This window comes from Ursus americanus, chromosome 4 (assembly GCF_024610735.1).
Source record: "Ursus americanus isolate L20-20 chromosome 4, mUrsAme1.1.p, whole genome shotgun sequence".
NCBI classification, from domain to species: domain Eukaryota; kingdom Metazoa; phylum Chordata; class Mammalia; order Carnivora; family Ursidae; genus Ursus; species Ursus americanus.
In genome coordinates, this window is record NC_142130.1 from 35,281,311 (window position 1) to 35,304,354 (window position 23,044).

General features: G+C 41.1%; 1 protein-coding gene across 2 annotated transcripts in view; it reads left to right on the forward strand.

The window, feature by feature from the left end:
- The window catches only part of HSPBAP1 (HSPB1 associated protein 1), a 58,459-nt gene extending 37,138 nt beyond the window's left edge, over positions 1–21,321 (forward strand). For both annotated transcript variants that reach the window (XM_045812739.2, XM_045812737.2), the window contains 5 exons: positions 3,984–4,120; positions 7,966–8,137; positions 11,265–11,348; positions 20,442–20,552; positions 20,680–21,321. In XM_045812739.2, coding sequence (XP_045668695.2) covers positions 3,984–4,120; positions 7,966–8,137; positions 11,265–11,348; positions 20,442–20,552; positions 20,680–21,219 — 1,044 coding nt within the window. In that variant the 3' untranslated portion in view covers positions 21,220–21,321. The remainder of the gene's footprint in view (positions 1–3,983; positions 4,121–7,965; positions 8,138–11,264; positions 11,349–20,441; positions 20,553–20,679) is intronic.
- The last annotated feature ends 1,723 nt before the right edge of the window (positions 21,322–23,044 follow it).

A 23,044-nucleotide genomic window follows, 5' to 3' on the forward strand; every position in this document is an offset into this window, starting at 1 on the left:
ACATGAAAGCAGATATTTTGTAGTGAGCAGTTGTTAAAAAAATTTAACCAAGTAAATTCGAAGACCTCATTGGCTTTATTAAACAAGTCAGGCAGCCTTCCATCTAGCAAGTTGAGGAGAGCTACAAAATGGAAGGTTTTTATAGGAAGGAGGGTGGGGCAAGAAGTTATTAGCAAAGATAAAGAAAGGATTGGTTCAGGTAAGTTCGTCTTCCCTAGGTGGGAAGGGCATGGGGTTTTATCATGCAGATTACCTCAGCTCCCTTTGGGTGGGGTGGGGATGGAGATGGCCCATGTGACAGATTACCTCATTGGTGCTGACCAGAAAATTCCTGACCCACTAGTTAAGACTCCATTTCTGGGGGGGGGGGGAGGGGGGTTGAACTGCAGTTAAGTTAAATATTAAGCCCTGGTTTGGTGATACGGCCTAGCATAAGTGACTCCATCATCCGTCTGCACTTTTCTTTTTAACACAGTCAACCAGACACTTGATTGCTCTTTTCAGGGATGGTGTAGAATAAAATTTTATGGGTATAGATGATTTCTAAAGACTTTTCCAACTGTTGAGGTGGGTGTGGGAACAGACTCTAGGGTAGATCACCCCACCAATTACCTTTATTAATTCCATTGTTTCCAGCAAGATTCAATGTAGATTCCTTCTGGGCCCACTTTGATTTCAGACATTTCACTATCTATAAGTAGCTGAACACAATTGGCAAGAAAGCCTCACCTCTCAAAGAGTCTGGGGTGGGGGCACAAAATAGGTAAACTAAATGCTATTTTCTGACAAATTTACTTTTTTTCAGGCTTTGGTTTTCCCAGCCAATTTGCAGCTGAATTTTAGGTAGTTTAGGTCACCCTGATCTAATCATTCCAAAGTAATTTTTCCTTTTCTGTCATTGCTGTCAGGGAAGCCTCTTCCAGTTTCTCATAGAACCCCTATCCCCTGTAGGAAAATCTTCCTTCTGTGATTCTTTCTGAAGCAGGGCCCTAGAACAGTTTCTCACATGGGGTCAGTCCATTGACTCCCTCAGTATATGTGAAATTGTGTATATGTGTGCATTTCTCTGAGGAGAGGGGTGTTGGCACTCATCAGAATCCCAAAGGGGTATTATCTATAAGATTAAGAATCACTTACACAAGCCTCTTCTTAGGTAAGGCAAATCTCTGTTTTTTGTTTCTATATAGCATGTCTTTCAGCTGCCTTTAGTTAAATTCCAAACTGAGGTGTGGTGGATTGTTCAACAAGGGCCAGATTAATTGGAGGCCTCTTCTAAGTTCCCCACTCGGACCAAGAGCCTTTCCCTCCTGATCGTAGAGCACCCTCTGCTCACTTCTATGAAGAGCACTTGCCACGTTATGTGAGTTCATTTATGGGACCGTCTTCTGTTACTGGATTTGAGGGGTAGCCCTGTGTTGTGTTAGTTTTTGTATTCCGAACACTGAGCATCATACCAAGACCAGAACCATCTACCCGTAATAAGCCAACAGATTCTTCTTTCCCTCCCAGGCAACGAATGTTTTAAGTACTTAACTCTGAGCCAGGCATGGGTTAGGCATTGGGAATACCTGCGTGGAGCTTATGGGCTCTGTCCAGAGGGACATGATCTTTGCCACTCCTTGGAGCGGCTGTGTGTGAGCCATATGCGAATGCATTTACAATAGTGCTGACCCTACGAAAACTTCCCCTTTGTGACAGACGTTGGTTATATGCACATAGTCCACTACTTTCCTTACTCAAAACAAAAATGAAAATGCTTTTTCTAGTGTTCCTCAAGACCACTTTGAGTGGTTTTCTCTTTGACTACAGCTGTTAATGGTTTGTCTCTTAAAATAGAAAATGTAGCTGGAAGATACTGATAAAAGAAGTGTCAGCATTTAGGCCCAGGTTCTGCACATAGAAGTGTTTTTTGGTTTATTTTATTTTTTAAACCTTGATAGGAAAAATTAATGATTTAAAAAAACAAATAGGGATGCCTGGGTGGCTCAGTCAGTTAAGCGTCTGCCTTCCGCTCAGGTCATGATCCAGGGTCCTGTGATGGAGCCCTGCCTCAGGCTCCTTGCTCAGCATGGAGTCTGCTTCTCCCTCTGTCCCTCCCCCTCCCCCTGCTCATGCTCTGTCTCTCTCGCTCTCTCTCATGAATAAAATCTTAAAAAAGAAAAGAAGAAAAGAAATAGAGGGGTACTTGGCTGGCTTAGTTGGAGGAGCATGTGACTCTTGATCTCGGGGTCATGAGTTCAAGCCCCACATGGTATAGAGATTACTTAAAGAAATAAAACTTAAAAAAAAAGCAGAAATAGAGGAAAACCTTTTTTTTTTTTTTTTTTAGATTTTATTTATTTGACAGAGACAGCCAGCGAGAGAGGGAACACAAGCAGGGGGAGTGGTACAGGAAGAAGCAGGCTCCCAGCCGAGCATGGAGCCCAATGTGGGGATCAATCCCAGGATGCTGGGATCACGCCCTGAGCTGAAGGCAGACGCTTAACAACTGAGCCACCCAGGTGCCCCAGAGGAAAACCTCTGTGTCTGGTTCACTAGTATGTTCTTTTTCTTTTCTAGCTTATACATACTATAATTTATGGATTTGAGTTTATGTCACACTACATTTATAGTTTTCCAGTTTTTATTTAAAAGCAGGAAGCCTGGGCACCTGGGTGGCTCCGTCAGTTAAGCGTCTGCCTTCAGCTCAGGTCATGATCTCAGGGTGGGGGGATCGAGCCCTGTATCAGGCTCCTTGCTCAGCATGGAGTCTGCTTCTCCCTCTCCCTCTGTCCTTCCCCCTGCTCGTGCTCACACACACACTCTCTCTCTCTCTCAAATGAATAAATAAAATCTTAAAAAAAAAAAAAAGGCAAGAAGCCCCTTATTCCAACCTAAACAAGAGCAGAGCAGTTTGTTGAAAGCAAGAGTCTTTGCTGCTACCCCCTGTCCTGTAAAGAGATGCCAGGGAGCCTGGTTTGAGAACTGCTGGACTAGATGGTATTTATGGGTCAGTAGTTGGCTAGGGCATGATTTGTCCACAGAACAAGGCATAAGGAGAGTCAAGTCGAGAGTACCGTGCTGTCTCTGTTTTAAAGTTCATTTCACTTAAGGAGTTCGTGATTATGGGGAGCATAGCAAGTCATCTATGGATATGTATTTCAAAAGATACGCAGTCCCTACCCAGAGGCTCTGATTTAGTAGGTGTGAAATAAGGCTCCAGTATCTATAGTTTTAAATAACTCCATTAACCTAGGAGAAGGCTTTTTTAATGCCCTTAGAGTGTAAAAAGTTAACACACTAGTTATACCTAGAAATATCTGCCCTGCTTATAGAGAATATGGCTTTCTGGCTTCCTGAGTTGAACTTCAGAGACTTTTTTATTTTTATTCTTTTTTTACATCTTTTTAAGTTTTTATTTACATTCTAGTTAGTTGACATACAGTATAATATTAGTTGCAAGTGTACAACATAGTGATATAGTAATTCCGTAAATCACCAGATACTCGTGCAAGTACACTCCTTAATGAGTGACATTTTAACTTTTAGAATACATGACATAACATTCTGTTCATGTCATCAGAGACTTTTGGTAAAACTTCTGTTTCCATTGCTGTTTCCATTCTACTGTTCCTGCTGTCTGAAACACTCGTCCCCTAGATATATGCATAATTATGTCTGTTGTGTATTTTCTCTCTCCAGCCTCTAAAATGTAAGCTTCACTTGGGTGGGCATGTTTGTGTTTCTTATTCACTGATTCATCACAAGAGACGAGTCAGTAAATATTTGTTGAATAACTGCTAATGGTGAGGTACTTCAGGTATGGTAACGGTTTAAATGATTTCTTGGACTGCTCTGAAAGCTTAACCTCCTCCATCTATAGCCTTTTCTGTAAAAGAGTATTCCAAGTGCCAAAAAACAGACGTGCAAGTGAAAATGTGTAGCACTACCATACAGCACATTTGGTTGGTTCTTGACGGGCTGTAACTTTATTTTCAAAACAGGATGTGATATGGTCTGACTTTGGGTTTCCTGGAAGAAATGGACGGGAAAGTACGTTGTGGATTGGCTCCATGGGGGCCCATACACCCTGTCATCTGGACTCCTATGGTTGTAACTTAGTGTTCCAGGTACAAGGAAGGTAAGGCACAGGTGCATGCATGAGTGTGTGTGTGTGTGTGTGTGTGTGTGTGTGTGCTGCACAGGAAGAGGATCAGGCAGGTGCCAGACCCGAGGGTTTAGCCCCAGCCCCACCCTGTCAGCCTGCCTCATGACCAAGACGGATCTGTTAACCTCCGGTTCAGTTTCCTCCTTTTTGAAGTAAGGAGAACAGTTCAAATGATGGTTTCCATGTGTGTCTCTCAATCATGATCAGGGTTGCCTTCAGAAACCTGATCCTAGAGCTCCAGGATTCCACTCCCAGTTCAGCTAGACACTTGTCTGCTTAGCTCTGTTATGTAAGACTGCATTTTTAGTTTTCAAAATTCTATTTAAAAGCAGGAAGACCCTTTCTTCAAATCTAAGTAAACAAGAGTGGAACAATTTGTTGGAAGAAAGCCTTTGCTGCTACCTTCAGGACCCTGAGGAGATGCCAGGGGGCCTGGTTTGGGAACCACTGAATAAGATGGTATTTATGGCCCCTTTCAAGTCTAAATGTTAGTCTGTGCCTACATGTAGACACAATGCAGTATCTTATTACTTTAGGTAAGTTCTTCTCCATCTGTCTGTGAACCCTAAGATACATAGGGTAAGTCGGGCAATACTTTTGATAGTCCCTGATTCCAGGATTTCCATGAGAGTTCATGAGTTTCTGGTAGTTGGAGGAGGTTCTCAGAAGGTTATATGTGTAGCCTTATTTTCTCCCAATTTGTGATGCTCAAGTCTCCTTTCCTGACCTTTTGGAACATTCACAGGACAGTACGGAGGGAAAAGCAGAAAGGCCTTTTCCAAGTTCTCAGACCCTTTAGACATGAAAAGGATTATGAGTGGATCCAAAAGAAACAGTGAATAAGTATGTGAATAGATTTCACGGGTGAATTATTTTGAAAACTATAAAATGTATAAGGCAGTCCACTTCTGGATTCATTAAGTCCTTATCAAAGGGCCTAGGATGGTTCAGGTGCATTATTATGTGTTGTGGGTGCCACAGTGAATCAACTGTGCATGGTCCTTGCCCTTAAGGAGATAATAGTCTGAACCTTAAACTTGGTAAGGGAAGTATCATTGTAAGCAGCTGCTTTCCACATGTTCTGAATTGGGAAAGAAATTCAGTTGGGAAAACATTACCAAAAAATACCTGGGTTCTTTCTGTGACATAAAATTAATATAACTTTATTTTAACTTTGTAACGAGCATATTTTCTGGTCTCATAAAGCTCTGGAATAGTAAAATCACTATTCAGTAAATCCTCATGGAGGAGGTACCATGTGTTACAGTAGGAATGGAGGTGAATGAGTAAGACACTTCTCTGCCCTGAGAGAGTTATAGTTCGAGGACTGGCGAGCCCACGGGCAGCGTGATAGAGGGCAGAATGAGCGTGCTCTTAGGGACGGTTTCTTAGAGCTGTGGGTCTGGAAAGTAGGAGAGACGCTGTTCCTGTTGGAGAGGTTAAGGAAGATTTCAGAGAGGAGCTGCCGTTCATGATGGGCTTTGAAGGATGGGTGAATGTTCAAGACACGGATGGGAGGAGCAGAGCCCTAGGAAAGCATGTGGTGTACAGAGAAAGAACTCTATGGAACACCTAGTGTAAGTTGTGCATTGGAAACAAAGGCAGGAAAGGGAGGTTAGAGCCAGAAGTTTACTTTTAGGCAAATAACCTCTTATTCTCTTTCAGCATGCAGCACAGTGAAACGTTTTTTGATCGGGGGATGGCATGGTGATTGACTGCCTTTTCTGATTAATAAGAGAAGGATGCATATGCAGTTGACCCTTGAGTAATGAGGGGGTTGGGGTACCGACCCCCACACAGTTGAAAATCCACGTATAACTGTTGGCTCCCTAAAAACGTAACCACTAATAGCATACTGTTGCCTGGAAGCCTTACCAATAACATAAACAGTCGATTAACACGTATTTTATATGTTTTATGTATTATGTACTGTATTCTTGCAGTAAAGTAAGTGAGAGGCTCCTAGATGGGCATAATTGGTTGAGTGTCTGACTCTTGGTTTCAGCTTAGGTCATGGTCTCAGGGTCATGGAATCCAGTCCCGCATCAGACTCAGTGCTCGGCCTGGAGTCTGCTCGAGATTCTTTTCCTCTCCCTCTTCTTCTGCCCATCCCACTGCTCACATGCTCACTCACTCTGTCTCTCAAATATAAATAAAATCCTAAAAAAAATAAGCTTGAGAAAAGAAAATGTTATTAAGAAAATCATGAGGAAGAGAAAATACATTGACAATACTGTTTTACTGTAAAAACACCTGCACATATGTGGACCCGTGCAGTTCAAACCCCATGTTGTTGAAGGGTTGACTGTATATTACATTTTAAGTGGAGCAAAACAAATTGTATGGGATTGTCATCTTTATGGCTAGTCCTGTAGGAATGCAGCCATGAGGCAGAGGTAGGAGCTGGAACCTGAAGAGGTCAGGAGCTCTGTGACCTGGTTCTGGGTCCACCACTAAGCACTAGTCCAGTGAATGACACGGAGCCAGCGCTGGGTCCCTTTTCCACTACTTTGAAAGTAAAATTAGACCGATGATCTCTTAAGAGTTCTTCCAGCGCTGACATTCTAAACATAGTAAATGCCAAGAGTTCTCCCAAACTAGTCATAGCTACGCTGGAATGGAGCAGCTCTATCTCTAAGGCAAAATAAAACTTTAGTATCTGCTTCTTAGTTTGAAAATAGCAGCCAACTGGAGGACACACGTGGTCCCACTGTAACGGCAAGGGGTCACTAAAGAGCTTTAAGGCTTTTCTCAGAGCTAGTTCTCTTCCTCTCCCTGTCCCTGCCCTGTCCCTCTCTCTCTCTGCTGCCCCATCTGTGTATTTTTGTCTGTCTTCCTTTTTCACACTTCTCCCTTCTTTGCCTCGATATCCCCCCTCTGTTGACTTGGAGTATGGGTGTGTCTAGTGTCTTGTGATTTAAGATTTATCACCTCCATTTTCGCAAAAATTTTAAGTGGCTAAAACATTTTGTAGTTTTCTCTTTTTGAAAATTCCAATATTACACCACTTTTTAGTTGGTGGCATCATTTGTGCATTTCTCTTCCTTATGGATTAACTTAACACAGGTTAACTTAAGGCGTTTACAACCCAAACGGGGAGGAGTCTGGGAACTGTTTGGCGGGTAGCAGTATGGTTGGCTGCTCTGTAGAAAATAAGAATACAGATATCTGAAAGGGAGGGATTATTTAGGGTAGCTCTAGAATCAGGGACAGAATTGACTTAAGAGGAGGTAGACTTTGATTTGGGATAAGAAAGAATGATCTGAAGGGGCACCTGCACCCCAGTGTTTATAGCAGCAATGTCTACAATAGCCAAATTATAGATAGAGCCCAGATGTCCGTCAACAGATGAATGGATAAAGAAGATGTGGTATATATGTACAATGGAATACTACTCAGCCATTAAAGAAAATGAAATCTTGCCATTTGCAACAACATGGATGGAACTAGAGGGTATTATGCTAAGCGAAATAAGTCAATCAGATAAAGACAATTATCATATGATCTCACTGATACGTGGAATTTAAGAAACAAAACAGAGGATCATAGGGGAAGGGAGGGAAAAATAAAATAAGACGAAATTCGAGAGGAGAGACAAACCGTAAGAGACTCTGAACTGCAGGAAACAAACTGAGGGTTTCTGGAGGGGAGGAGGGGAGGGGGATGGCATAACTGGGTGATGGACATTAAGGAGGGCATGTGATATAATGAGTACTGGGTGTTACATGCAACAGATGAATAACTGTACGTTAGCAACTAATGATACAGTCTGCGTTAACTAGCTTGGTAACTAATTCATATCTTATTTTTTTAATTAGGAAAAGATGGCATCTCTTTCCTCCTGAAGACACTCCTTTCCTTTATCCGACTAGAATCCCTTACGAAGAATCTAGTATATTCAGTAAAATCAATGTTGTCAATCCTGATTTAAAACGTTTTCCTCAGTTCTGCAAAGCTCGAAGACATATGGTTACGCTAAACCCAGGACAGGTAACGGGGGCCTTAAAACATTGATGACCTGTCAGTACATGCCCCAGCTATAACTTCTTTCATGTCCTTATACCACATGCCTCCCCACCAATACAAATGAGAATGATTTTCTTCCCTGCTGCTCTCTGCTGTTAGAAGCCTTCAGACACAAAATTCTCAACTTCACAGGTCATGGAACTATGGGAAGAGGGAATATAGCTCTTTCTACTGGTACAGAGGAGAATGACTTTGGAGGAAAACAAGAACTCACAGTCATTTTTTAAAAAAAAAGATTTTATTTATTTGAGAGAGAGTGCTAGAGAAAGCACGAGCTGGTTGGGGGGAACAGCAGGGGAAGGGAGACAAGCAGACTCCCTGCTGAGCAGGGAGCCCAGACACAGCCAGACCCCAGGACCCTGAAATCATGACCCGAGCCAAAGACAGACACCTGACTGACTGAGCCACCCAGGCGCCCTGTACAGTCATTTTTAATAATGTTAAGAGAAAGTGTCAGGGTTGGGGCGCCTGGCGGCTCAGCTGTTAAGCTTCTGCCTTCAGCTCAGGTCATGATCCTAGGGATTGAGCCCCGCATCGGGCTCCCTGTTCTGCGAGAAGCCTGCTTCTCCCTCTCACACTCCCCCTGCTTGTGTTCCCTCTCTCGCTGTCTCTCTGTCAAATAAATAAATAAAATCTTAAAAAAAAAAAAAAGTGTCGAGGCATGGGCACTTGAGCACCTCTGGAACATCTATTCGCAGTTAATATCTTTTCAACTTTACTAGAACCCAGACACGTAAGTGCAGTGGGAATGCATCCAAGTGGTGCGAGAACAAAGGCAGAATGAACCGAGAATGATTTGCTTTACGCAAGCATGGATGTTCCCTTTATAAAGGACTGTCTCCGAAACATTGTCCAGTGGGGAAAATCACCTCTACAACACTGGCACGTGCCGTCTGGTATTTTATTAACGATATGAAAGGCTTTCTTAGTCTCTTTAGGAGGTTTTATTCCCCCAGCGATTCCTCTCCCCTACCTGTTTTCCTTCCTTTGCCCCCTTCTCACTGCCTCGTTTCCCGTTCCTCCACACGTGAGTGCTCCAACGCCAATAATTTGACTTGAGCAGCTTCAGCCTGTTAGCGGTCACTCCCCAGGCACCTGTCCCCCGGCCTCTGACAACCCCTCATCTATTTTACGTCTCTGTAGATTTACCTAATCCGGACGTTTCACTTACGTGCGGGCGTACAAGTGGCCTTCCGGGGCCGCCTTCTTTCACATAGCGTAATCCTGCGGAATGTTACCAGTACTTCAGTCCTTTTTATGGCTGAACGTATTTCATTGTGATGCGTAGACATTTTGCTCATCCATTCATCAGTTGATAGACATTTGGGTTGTTTCTACTTTTTGGCTATTATGAAGAATGTTGCCATAGACAGTGGAGTACCAGTTTTTGGGTGAAGGTATGCTTTCAGTTCCCTTGGTTATATACCTAGCAGTGAAATTGCTGGGTTCTGTGGTAACTCTGCGTTTAAGTTTTTGAGGAATTGCCCAGCTGTTTTCCATAACAGCTACACCATTTGACATTCCCATGAAGGAATGTGTGAAGTTCTGATTTCTTTGCCTCCTCACCAACCCTTGTTATTTTCCATTATTCCTGTTATTATCATAGCCATTCTAGTGGGTGTGACATGCTTGGTAATTCATTTTTCTTCTATTTTAATAGCCAGATTTGAATGTGCGGTTCTGTCTGTCCTATCAGTGTTCCTTACATCCTGCTCGTTCTTTCATCTACCAACAGCTGGCTCCCTCTCTTACCCTTGTATTGAAATTATCATCTGATGGGACATATATGACCTCCTCATGATGAAATGCAGTAGCCCTTTTTAGGGCTCAGTTTTCCTAAAAGGTGCGCTCTTCCCATCTCCTAGCTCCACCTTGCTCGTAGCAAGTGCCACCCGTTTTCTAAATCTGAGGCCCCAAAAGCTTTGGATCATCCCATCTGCTCTGCTCAAACTTCCATGGGTACTAATCTTGTACTGAGTCTGGACAAATGCACTCCTTGACTCTGGCTGTTGCTTTTGTTTACTATGCCTTGCTGTTTAGATCTTCACATTTAATAGTTGGACCACTGTAAGAATTTTCTGTCCTTCCCAGACTCTCCCATAATGTTGCCATTTTAACCATCCCCCTACTAAAAATTTCTTAGTGGGGCACCTGCGTCCTTCAGTCAGTTAAGCATCTGACTCTTGATTTCAGCTCAGGTTGTGATCTCAGGGTTGTGAGATGGAGCCCTGCATCAGGCTTCACACGGAGCATGGAGTCTGCTTAAGATTCTCTCTCTTCCTCTGCCCCCCACCCTCTCCCTCTCAAAAAATAAAAAATTCTTAGCAACTCCTTAATGCTTACAGAATAAAATACAGATACTTTATTCTGAATTCAGGGCCCTCCACTGGCCCTAACCTAACTCTCCCACTTTATCTCCCGTTACCCCATCTGCAACAGTAAGACCGACCTACTTGCTGTCCCTTAACAGTCCCACCCGCCTTGCCAGCACTACCTCTTCCTCCTGGCATGTCCTCATTCTTTGCTCTGTCTGCATTCTCTCCTAACCCTGGTTCAGACCACACTTCATCCACACCAGGCTGCCCCTGCCCTCCCTGGTTCATGCTGTGTCTCCCACCTCCGAGGTTCCCCAGCAGTGTCTACTCCTCTGAGTCACCACTTACTCAGTGCCCCCTTTCTACGTACTGTTTCTTCATTGGCTAGACTTTACGCTGTGAGAAGACAGAAGTGACTTCCTCTAGGTTTACCTATGCCCTTTCTCAGAATGCATTCAACTATTTTTCAGTAGAAAGGAGGAAAAGCTAGAATCTCAGAGTCCTTTACTAAGAGTTAAAAGGCAGGCAGAGCAGGTCCAGGATTAAGGAGAGTAGAAGGTGGAGAAACTGTCAGTAGCCTTTGCAGAACATGTGAACTTGTTGGTTAAAAAAATAAATAAAGAGATTGTGGGGTTTTTCTTTTCTTGTTTCCCTTTCCAACAGCAGTATTGCTATAAATTCATATGTATTCCTAGCATTTTCAGTTAGGGTCTGATTCTGACATGAAAACAAAATGTGCTGTTCTTGTGCTAACTTACTTTTTGTTTGCTTTTCAGGTTCTGTTTGTTCCCAGACACTGGTGGCATTACGTAGAATCCACTGATCCTGTCACTGTCAGTATAAACTCATGGATTGAGCTGGTACTTTTTTTTTTTTTTAAAAATAAATGTAATCCCTGCTTGTAAGATATATGTAGCCTATCTGTAAAACTTGGTGATTAATTTTAACCAACACTCTAGTATTACTTTGGTTCGTTATGCCATAATTTGTGTATTCAATGCCCCGTTAAGGGGTGTTTAGATTGGAATTAGGATTTTCAGTGATGCACCATTCTCTTTCTTTTAAGAGCACACGTTGGGCCCTGATGTTGGTGTGCAGGGTCTTTTCCCTTAGCTAGTGTCATTAGGAGAATGGGGTCGGGCCTGTCTGGATCTGCTGTGTATGTCCCACATTGCCAGTCCTGTCCACGCCCAGATGGACTGGAGATAACTGCTTCTTGGTTCAGAGCCCTTATTACTAATTGCACAATTCTCAGTCCTGGCTTATGGCTGCCCAGTGAGGCTCAATGAGGCTTTCATTGCACCTGTGCCTCTTCAGTCAGAGGCTCTGATGGCATCTCTGCTGTCCTGTACCCAAAGCCTGATTGCATCTCTATTCTCTCCTCGGCTGCTGCCTCCTCCCCTTGGGCTTTCCTCGTCCTTTGGTCATGGGGTGGCTTTGGCATAGGTGGAGTGTCGGGGAGACTGTAACAGGAAGCTGCACTGTCAGGGCTTAGCGAAGAGGTGTAGCCCTCGGGGGTTAAGTGAGATCAGTGGACTCAGTGACTCAGTTAGTTATTTAGCTGCTGGTAGCATGCCGAATTGTAGTTGGAGCAAATGTGAACATACAGTCCGGTCCCAGTCCAAAGTCACGTCTACAATAGTCCTGGCGGTGCTTCGCTTCTCAAGGTAGCTCTCTTCCTTGTTAGACAGTGGAGCTCTCACCTGCCTGCTTGTCACTGTACCCATTATTTCTGAAACTATACCGATTTTTTTTTCTTTTTGAAATATTTGACGATACCTGCTATGTGTCCCTTTAAACTTTTCTTTCCCAGGCTCAAAACCTCTGGTTTCTTTAATGATGTTTTTTATATGACTTTTTTTCCCCCCGGACTATTCACCATTTTGGTCATAGACTTTGGAACCAGGCAGGTTTAAGTTACAGGTCTGTGCCTTTGTTAGCTGTCTAACCTGGATGATCAGTTCATCTCGTCAAGCCTAGGTCTCCTCACTTGCAGAACAGGGATTATAATTGCACCCACCCCAGTGGCATCTAATCCAGTGCCAGGCACATGAGACGTGTTTAAGAACAGAAACTGCTATGAGGAGGAAGAACTATCATGTCAAGAGTGGCCTCTTCATGTATGAATACCAGGGGCCTCAGTTCATGAGATATAAGGTCTCTACGTCATATGACTTAGGTCCTCAGTTTCTTCAGTGCTGCTTGTAATACTGCATTAGCTTTTGTAGGAATCTTGTCTTGCTTTGGGTTCGTACTCAGCTCGAGAATATCCCTGCTTTCTTCCCTATGGTCAGCTGCCGTGTCAGGTTGCCCTCCATCGTGAAGCTGTAAAGCTGGTTCTTTAACCCACATCCCGCACTTCGCACCCTCTCTTAGCTGTCATCATGTTCATTGGAGTGAGTATTCCAGCTTGCCAAGGTCATTTTGAGTTTGATTCTCTTCTGTGCTTTTAGTAAACTCCTTCAAGCGGGCCTGTGCCCTTTTCATACGTCTTCGTTTGTCTTGGGATGTATCCTTGCTTTCTAGTACAAGAAGATACCCCAGGATTGCCTTGGACTTTCCCTGCCTCCAGCTTGGAGGGCGATAATTTCTCCAAGTGGTCATGGTTCCTTTTAGTGGGAATGGTATTTAGAAACTGAGACTGGGGCTCTAAGCCTCTTGTTTGTTACTGTTGGCATGTCGCTGTTTCCAGAACTTTAAATGATAAAGCTAGAATATGAGATAGATAGATAGATAGATAGATAGATAGATAGATAGATAGATAGAAAGATAGATAGATATGGATATATTTATAGTTCTAATTCAAGGTTAATATTATAGATTTTTTTCCTTATTTGTTTCTGTATTTTTATCTTTTCTCTTACACTGAAAGTCCATATCAGTCCTAACAGTAACATCTACTATTTGCTATATTCTCCCATATATATATATATATATAATTTTTACATATATATATCTGTACATATATATAATATATTTGCTATATTCTCCCATATATGTATATGTATCTATATATATTTTTTCCCCCCCTTGGAGAGGAGAGCAGAGGAAGAGAGAGAATCTTAAGCAGGCTCCATGCCCAGCATGGAGCCTGATGCAGGGCTCCATCTCACAACCCCACGATCATGACCTGAGCCAAAATCAAGAGTTGGACACTTAACCAACTGAGCCAACCAGGTGCCCCACCCGTATATTTTTTAAGATGTCAAATTTACAATTTCAAAATTCTAATATTATTATTACTAATCATAAAACTTGCAAATAAAGTGTAAGATTTCTTTTTGATCCTTTTTATCGTTAGACTGTATCCCACCAAGGGGCTACAAAGTACTGTGCTCAGAAATCATTGTGGGGGCGCCTGGGTGGCTCAGTCGTTAAGCGTCTGCCTTTGGCTCAGGGCGTGATCCCGGCGTTCTGGGATCGAGCCCCACATCAGGCTCCTCTGCTGGGAGCCTGCTTCTTCCTCTCCCACTCCCCCTGCTTGTGTTCCCTCTCTTGCTGGCTGTGTCTCTCTCTGTCAAATAAATAAATAAAATCTTAAAAAAAAAAAAGAGATCATTGTGAAGGGATTGTTTTCACTTGTGGTTATGTTACTAATTTTAGGTAGGTTTGTTTCCGTTTGTTTTCAGCACTTGGTTTTACTTTTTTCCTATTTTGACCTCATTTAATATTTGAATATGTAAAACCTTTAACCTGTTAAAATGATATTAAAAGTATCCTTTATATAGAGAAGTCTCCTTTTCATCTCTGTCCCCTCCACTCCATCTGTCTCTCCTCCCTACCTCCCACCACAGGACTCTGTTTTTATCCATTTAGTTCATCATTCCATTGTGTTTTCTTTGTAACATCTATGTAAATAGTTAAGTAAATAAATATATTTATGTATGACTTTATATGTGAATAAGAATATAAACTTTTATATATTTGTTTCATATGCTTATTCATACATAATCGTTCATATTTCCTCTCCTTTCTTAACACAGAAAGTAATAAACTACTATTCTGCACCCTGGTTTTTTCACATCACAATGCTATGCTGAACTTGACAAATAATAGTACAGAGAAATTTTCACTTTCTTTCCAACAGCTGTGTAGTTGGAACCCCATATAGTGGGGTGCACCATCATTTATTCCCTGGCTCCCGTGTGGATGGACATTTGCGTTATTTCCAGTCTTTCGTAATTAGAGATAATGCCAGTGAATAACCTTGTGTGTATGTTGTTTTATATTTGCTGGAAGAGTGTCTTTGGGGAGAGTCTTAAAAGTGAGTTAGCCAAAACATGAGGTAAATGTCTCTTTTAATTTGGTTAGGCTTTGCCAAATTCCACTTCACAGTGATGGTGCCATTTTGTGTTTCCATCAGTAGCATACGAATGTGCTTCTTTGCTCCACAGCCTCACCAACAGGATGTGTTGTTGAACTTTATTGCTTCTGATTTTTGAATCATAGCTGATTTTGAATCATTTTTGAATCAAACCTTCCCCTCTTCAGGTCATAATGGAACTCACCCATGTTTTCTCATAGTTTGGATTGTTTCATTCTTGAATCTTCAGGTCTCTTATCCAGTTAGAGGTTTTTACTACTGTGTAGTGTAAGGTTGAGATCTATTTTTATCTTTTACCAAATGACAATAGAATTGTCAGGGACATCATTGATTTTAAAGTCTGTCTTTTCGGTGGTGATTTGACATATTGCCTTAATCATATACCAGATATCTAACTGTACTTGGGGTCTGTTTCTTCAACTGGCCTTTCTTCACACTCTTTCAACACTTCCACCCTGTTTTATGAAGAGAGGTCTTATAGGATGTTTTTAGTATCTATAGGGTCAGAAACCTTTTCTTTTGCAGTGTTTTCCTGGCTCTTCTTGAATTTGTCTTTTTGTATGATCTTTAGAATCAATTCATCTAGCTTCAGGGAAAGAATGATTGATATTTTTATTCCATATATATTAAATTTTATATAAGCTGTATGGTGTCGAATTGTCCTCTCCAAGAATGAGATACCTTTCTTTTTGTCCAAGTCTAGTTGTCTTTGTTCCAGGAGTGTTTTAAAGTTTTCCTCACATTGGATTTGCACATTTCTTTTAAAGGTTTATTCCTGACTGCCCTGGTAAGTGAGGTGAGGGTCTTCTCTTCCATTATATCATCTGAGTGGATATTGTTTGTGTATATGAAGGATATTGATTTTTGTGTTAATTTGAATTATTTTCTTGAGTGTAGTGATTTTTTATTGACTTTCTTGGGTTTTCAGGTTTCTCTCAGATTATCTGAAAATTAAGATACTTTTACCTCTTCCTTTCCAATTTGTTTTCCTGTATCTTATTTTCCTTTGTCTAATTACACTAGCTAATACCTCTAAATTGATAATAAATAATAATGGAGATAGTGGGCGTCCTTGTCTTTTTCAGATTTTAGACAGAATTCTCTAGTGATTTTTCTTTAAGTAAAATGCTGAATTTGTGGGTAAATTGTATATCTATCATGTTAAGTATCTGTCAATTCATTGCTTTTTTTTTAATCCAGAAAAGGTGTTAAATTTTATTGAATGCCTTTTAAGCATTGGTGGAGATGATCATATAATATTCCTCTTTAGTAAATATCTGGGATTGGAGTAAATTAAATCAATGTATATCCTAGTGTTGATTGAGCCATCCTTAATTTCTGGAACAAATCCCACTTGGTTGTGATGTATTCTTTCTTAATGTACTATAGAATATCATTTGTTCATATTTTATTTAGATTTGAATTTACCTGGCCTCAAGAGTCTGAAAGCCTTCACTATGGTCTTTTCAGAAGCTTGTTACATACCATTTATTCAGCTGTCTCTCAGAGAATTTTCCGAAGGATTGGTGTCATTGAGTATAAACAAGTTATGAGGTAGTACTTACAAGTTTGGTACCAAAGGACTTGATGCTGACTTAAAGTGGATGATTTCTGTCCTTCACCAAACCAGGACTCTCATTTCTTCTTTAACTTCTGCGTATGTCACAGTTTGAAGACCATTCATTCGTCCTTGAAAAACTGGCATGCAGTCTAGGAGCTGAGTAATTGCATCTTCCTCTGTCATGTGTTGCTTTTACCCTTGTCTCTTCAAGCACTGAACCATATTTTTTTCTTGTTGCCAAATTTAACTCCAAAAACCCTTAGGTTTTAAAACCGACCATATTCAGTACGGTAACTCAAGCTAAATGCTGACTCTGGTATTCTTGTCACAAGTCACATAGATTTGGGGTTCAGGTGGTACAACATTCATTTCTTCTCCGTTTCTCTGTTAAAGTGGTGCAGATTCTATTTTAATATACTCCAGAGAATAAAGTATATTCCCAATTCTTCTCAATTGTGCCTTTTTTAAGTGCCGTTTCTCTTAGTATTCTTCCTTATTCTTTTAGTATTGAAATGTATTTATTTTATTGGTATTTTTTCCAAACTTAAAAAAAAGTTTGTTAATTTTTAAATGCTTTCCTCTTGCTCTAATAATTTTCCCATTATTATGTCCTTCATTGTATGTATACCTAAAAATAATATGTATGTAACATATTTGTAGTGGTGTAATTTTACTCATCCCTCCACTCCTCTCCTTTCTGGATAAAAGTGTGTGGGAGGTACGGCCTTCCAGTTATGGAATGAATAAGTCACAGGGATGAAAGGTACAGCATGGAGAATATAGCCAGTGGTATTGCAGGAATGTTGTATGGTGACAGGTGATAGCTATGCTTGTGAGCCCAGCATAGTGTCTAGAGCTGTTTTATCCTGATGCTGTACACCTGAAACATGTAACATTGTGCATTGATTATACTTCAATTAAAAAAAAATTTCTTAGAGGTTTTGAGAGCTTCTAGGAGTTTACTTCTTTAAAATTTTACTAGCTTTGGGGCGCCTGGGTGGCACAGCGGTTAAGCGTCTGCATTCGGCTCAGGGCGTGATCCCGGCGTTATGGGATCGAGCCCCACGTCGGGCTCCTCTGCTGTGAGCCTGCTTCTTCCTCTCCCACTGCCCCTGCTTGTGTTCCCTCTCTCACTGGCTGTCTCTCTCTCTGTCAAATAAATAAATAAAATCTTTAAAAAAAAAAAAAGATAAAAAACATCATATAAAAAAATAAAATAAAATAAAATGTTACTAGCTTTAAACAAATGCAGCTTTTTAAAAGCCTGTAAAGAAGCAAATGGACTATAGGGGCACCTGGGTGGCACGGCAGTTAGGCGTCTGCCTTCGGCTCAGGGCGTGATCCCGGCATTGTGGGATCAAGCCCCACATCAGGCTCCTCCGCTGTGAGCCTGCTTCTTCCTCTCCCACTCCCCCTGCTTGTGTTCCCTCTCTAGCTGGCTGTCTCTATCTCTGTCGAATAAATAAATAAAATCTTTAAAAAAAAAAAAAAAGAAGAAGCAAATGGACTATAATAGAACTATTTTAGGATCCCAAATAAATGCATTTGAATACTCTGTGGAAAAACAATAAAGTGTACAGTTCAGAAATTATATGTATATTCAGGAATTATGCAATCATACTATAATCAATTTTAGAACATTTTCACTAACCTAAAAAGAAACCCCCTATATATGAGTAGTTGCTCTGCCATTTTCCTCTGTAGCCACAGGCGATCACCAGCCTATTTTCTGTCTCTATAGATTTGCCAATTCTGGAATCCTATAATATGTGGTCTTTTGTGGCCAGCATTCTTCACTCAACATTATATGTTTTCAGGATTCAGCATATATCAGTACTTGATTCCTTTTTGTGGCTGAATAATATTCCATTGAATGGATATACCACATTTTGTTTATCTACTCATTGGCTGGGGACATGTGGGTTTTGTCTACTTTTTGCAATTATGAATAATGCTATTATTAACATTCATGTACAAGTTTTTATGTGAACGTATATTTTCATTTTCTTGTGTGTTCATCTAGGAGTGCAATTTCTGGATCATATGGTATAATAATGGATCATAAAGACAGGTCAGGAGGCTGGAAACTCAGACAAGAGTTGAAGTTGCAGTCTGGAGTCTGAAATCTGTAGGATGGCTGGCAGACTAGAAACCCACTCACTCAGGATTTCTATTAGAATCGTTTTTGGTTTTTTTTTTTTAAGATTTTATTTATTTATTTGACAGAGAGAGAGACAGCCAGTGAGAGAGGGAACACAAACAGAGGGAGTGGGAGAGGAGAAAGCAGGCTCCCAGCAGAGCAGGGAGCCTGATGCGGGACTCGATCCCAGGACCCTGGGATCACGCCCTGAGCCGAAGGCAGACACTTAACGACTGAGCCACCCAAGCGCCCCTCTATTAGAATCTTGAGGTAGAATCCCCTCTTCTCTAGGAAACCTTAGTTTTTGCTTTTAAGGCCTTCACCTGAGGTCCACCTTCATTATTGAGGATAATCTTCTTTACTTAAAGTCAACTGATTGTACAGGTTAATCGCATCTACAAAGTATTTTCACAGCAACATTTAGACTAGGGTTTGACCAAACAACCAGCCTAACCAAGTTGACTAATAAAATTAACCATCACATATGGCAACTCTGTGTTTAGCCTTTTGAGGAACTGCCAGGCTATTTCCAAAGCCATTTACATTCTTACCAGCAATGTGTGAATATTCTGATTTCTCCACATCCTTACCAACACTTGTTATTATCTCTTTTTATGATGGCCATACTAGGGTGAAGTGGTGTCTTACTGTGGGGATTTCATTCCTTTTCACTGCGGTACGCTACGCTCTTGGATTAATGTATCCAGATTTATTGGTTCTCTGTTTTGTTGATGGATAATTGAGTTATTTCCAATTTTTTGCCTTTATAAATAGAATATTCTTGTACACATGTGCAAGAGTTTCTCTAAAGAATATGTGTTTCTCTAGGATTAGAATGCTGGTCTCTCAAGTTTACAAGATAATGTCAACATATTTTCCAAATGGCCCTACCGATTTGCACTCCCACCATCAGTAGTCTGTCAATGCACATTTCTCTACCACTTGGAATTATCAGACTCTTTTTTGCCAGTTTCATCAGTTTCTCAATTTGCATTGCCTGATTATTCATGAGGTTAAGCATATTTCCATGTTTATTAGTCATGTGGTTGCTCTTTTTTTTTTGAAATGCTGTCTTCGTGTCTTTTGCTCATTTTTAAAAAATTGGATCATTTGTCTTGTGTGTGGATTCTTTATTATTCTGGAGATTAACCTTGTATCAGTTTTATGTGCTACAGACATCTGGTTTGGTTTTTTTCCTCTTGTGGCCTTTTGATGAACAGAAGTTGTTGATTTTATTTTATCTATTTTTTTTTAAGATTTTATTTATTTATTTGACACAGAGAGAGGGAACACAGAGGCTGTGTGAGAGGAAGAAGCTGACTCCCCGCTGAGCAGGAAGCCTGATGCAGGGCTCGATCCCAGGACCCTGGGATCGTGACCTGAGCCGAAGGCAGACACTTAATAGCTGAGCCACCCAGGCACCCCAAGAAGTTGTTGATTTTAATGTAATTTATCACTAATGCTCTAGTTTATGCTTATTGTATCTTTAAAAAAACATATTTGGATTTTTAGCCATTTCATTCTTGTGGCCAAGCATATTTATTATAATTTTTCTTCCATTCCTCAATTAGCTTATCGAATTCTATAGGTATTATATAGTATATAGTGCTTTTAAAAAAAATTTAAACATGTCAACAAATGGAAAAGATTGGAAGAAACATCACAAGGTAGTTCATACTTAAGGCCTGTGTCTTCCAGACAGGATAATACTTCAGTGTGGTCGGTGAAATATCCCACAGCTCTTCTAGATGGCAGGTGCTAGTGAATACATAAAAGTTGTGGTCTTCCAACAACATATTCATTCCTTCTCTAATGAAGTTTATATTAATAAGAGAATAAGACACACAATTAATAGAGACTCTACTGCGCTTTAAGCCATGAGACATAGAGACAAATGAAAACAATGTGCTTTTTTAATCTTGACTCAGGAAGAGGACCACCAGGCCCGGGTAGAAGAGGCAATCACACGCATGATTGTGTGTGCCCTGAAGACTGCAGAGGACCCACACAATACCGGAGCTTGGTTAAATCCGACCGAGGTGGGCCACTTGTGGTGTTCATCATGGCAGTTAGTTTCTTGGGATCAGTCAACCCTGGCTGGAACATTTGTTTTCTAATTTATGTAAGTGTGTATATCCGTTCTACAGTGTTTTTCTTTTTCCTTAGGTTGAGGAAACATCCCATGAAGTCAATTGTCGCTACTTAAATAGAGCCGTTTCTGCCCTTTTGGATCATTACAGAACATCTAAGGTAGCAGAAATCCAAGCACTGAGAACAGGTAGAGAGGGCGTGAAAAAGGAGGGATCAGATGTGCACGATCGCACGGAGGTGGAACAAACAGGTGGCCAGGACTTAGTCTTCGGAACAGGAAAACAGGAGGCAGCAAGTCCCTTTGGCCCTGATCTAGTTCCTGTAATACTGAGTTCTGAAGAACTACCCTCAGAGAGAGGAGGTAGATTTGAAGGTGATGGTAAAGACTTTGTTGGCAAAGATGGAGAACACTCTGGAAAATTGCATTGTACCAAGAGGCAACGAATGATGAGTAAAAGTGAGGATGCAATTGTGGAACCAATTGCTTCAAATAGTAGTACGGCTCCTTCTCAAACATTCATTTCTACAGATGACCTGCTAGACTGCTTGGTGAATCCACAAGTAACCAGGATAGTGGCACAACTTCTGATACAAGGAAGAAGTTTGTGGTTCTAACGAAATGACTTTTAAAACAGTACTTTAAAAATATTTTTTAAGTAGTATGATTGTTAAATAAAAGACGGAAGAACAAAAAGTTAAATTGCACATGCTTGTAAATGCTCTGGTTCTTACCTAATTGTGTTTCAGTCTCTTGCCCCCTTCATTCATGAACATTGCTCTTTGGCCCAGCTGGCTCTTTGTTAGTTGTTAGGCCTTCTTTCTTAAGTGACTTTGCCTTTCCTCTCCCATCTGATCCTTTTAGCCGATCTCAAATGTAAGCCCCAGATGTTCTCAACAGAAAGTAATCTCTTGAGCAGTCTCAAGCAGAGGTCGGCCTGCTGCTTGTCTTCGTAAATGACGTTTTAACTGGAGCACAGCCAGGCCATTCGTTGCACGTTGTCGATGGCAGCTTTAGAGTTAACAGTGTCAGAGCTGAGCGGTGACTAAGACAGTGTGGGACGCAAGGCTGAAAATACTGTCTCTCCCCTTACAGCGAAAGCCTCATGCATCCATCGGGTGGCTTCTTGCCTTGATCTGAAGGGATCACACTTGTGACACCTGCAGAATTCTCACTGGCTAACCCCTGTCATCCAGAGCACCATACCAATCATGGAAAAAGTAGGTAGGGGTCAGTATAAGGCCTCCTTATGGAGGAACTGGGACATCTAGGAACCCTGGTGCTGGGAAGGAAAAGCACCGAATGTTACTGGCTCCTGCAATGGACTAAAGGTTTGGTCTAGTGAAATTGAGCCTGGTCTCATTACATTTGCAAGAAGATCTGGGGATAATTATTACCATTACTGTCAAAGTAAGAATTTAGAAATTAGAAAAGCATATGGATCTCTGAGTAACCATTTGTCAAACATATATAACAAAAGGTAAGCAAAGTAATCTTTTAAGATGAACTGACTACTGGCTCCATCCTTGTCAGTTTTCAGACTCAGGGTATCAGTACATCCAAAGAAAGTATATGCCTTCTAGCAGTGAGGGAGGTGTTATATGAACTTGCCCAGGAAAAGAAGGGTCTGGAGGAAACCCGTCTGTAGCGCTTCCTACCACTTGACTACTATATACCTGTTGTTTATTTGATTATTGCTTATCTGCCCCAACCAGAACGTCACTCCATGGGGTGTGGACTTTGTTTCGATTATTCACAGAGCCTTGATCAGAGTGGCCAGCTTATGGTAGGGGCTTGTTAAATATTTGGCTGAGTGGATTATAAAAGGAAGAACTTGTTGGCAACACTCCATCAAATACATTGGGGTAGAGGATGTTGTCGCCAAGGGTAAGATGTCTTTTTCCCTTAGTAGTTAGATCCTTATTGCAGAAATGGACATACCTTTTTCTTCAGATATTTTATTTTTTATGTTTGCTACTCCTTTGACTACTGTTTTTCAACTTGTAGGTTGTGACCCATTTAGTAAGTCATAAAATCAATACGGTGGGTAAGACCGACATTTTTTAAAAGTGAAATAGAAGAGGTGGTTTCAGTGAATCCATTAGTAAATGAAATTTTCCAGGAAAAGTATTTTTTTCAGGATAAATATATTTCATAAAACTTTTCAGTTATATTTGTGTGTGTACTGGGCCTGATATAAAATGTATTTCTTCATGTCCTCATGTAGGTTGGGGTCACAAAAGTTTGAAGGATGTTCTGAAACAAAGCATTTAATTCAGTTGGAGGAACAGTCTTTGACATGCAGAGACCTGGGAAGAGAGTTAAGACATTGGTATGAATGGATTTCTAAGTGTAAATGGGTGATGGGAGATCATTTCCTGATTTTATCAAGATGGATACCTTGGCTATCTGTGAAGGGGAGTATGGCAGTGAGGAAGGATA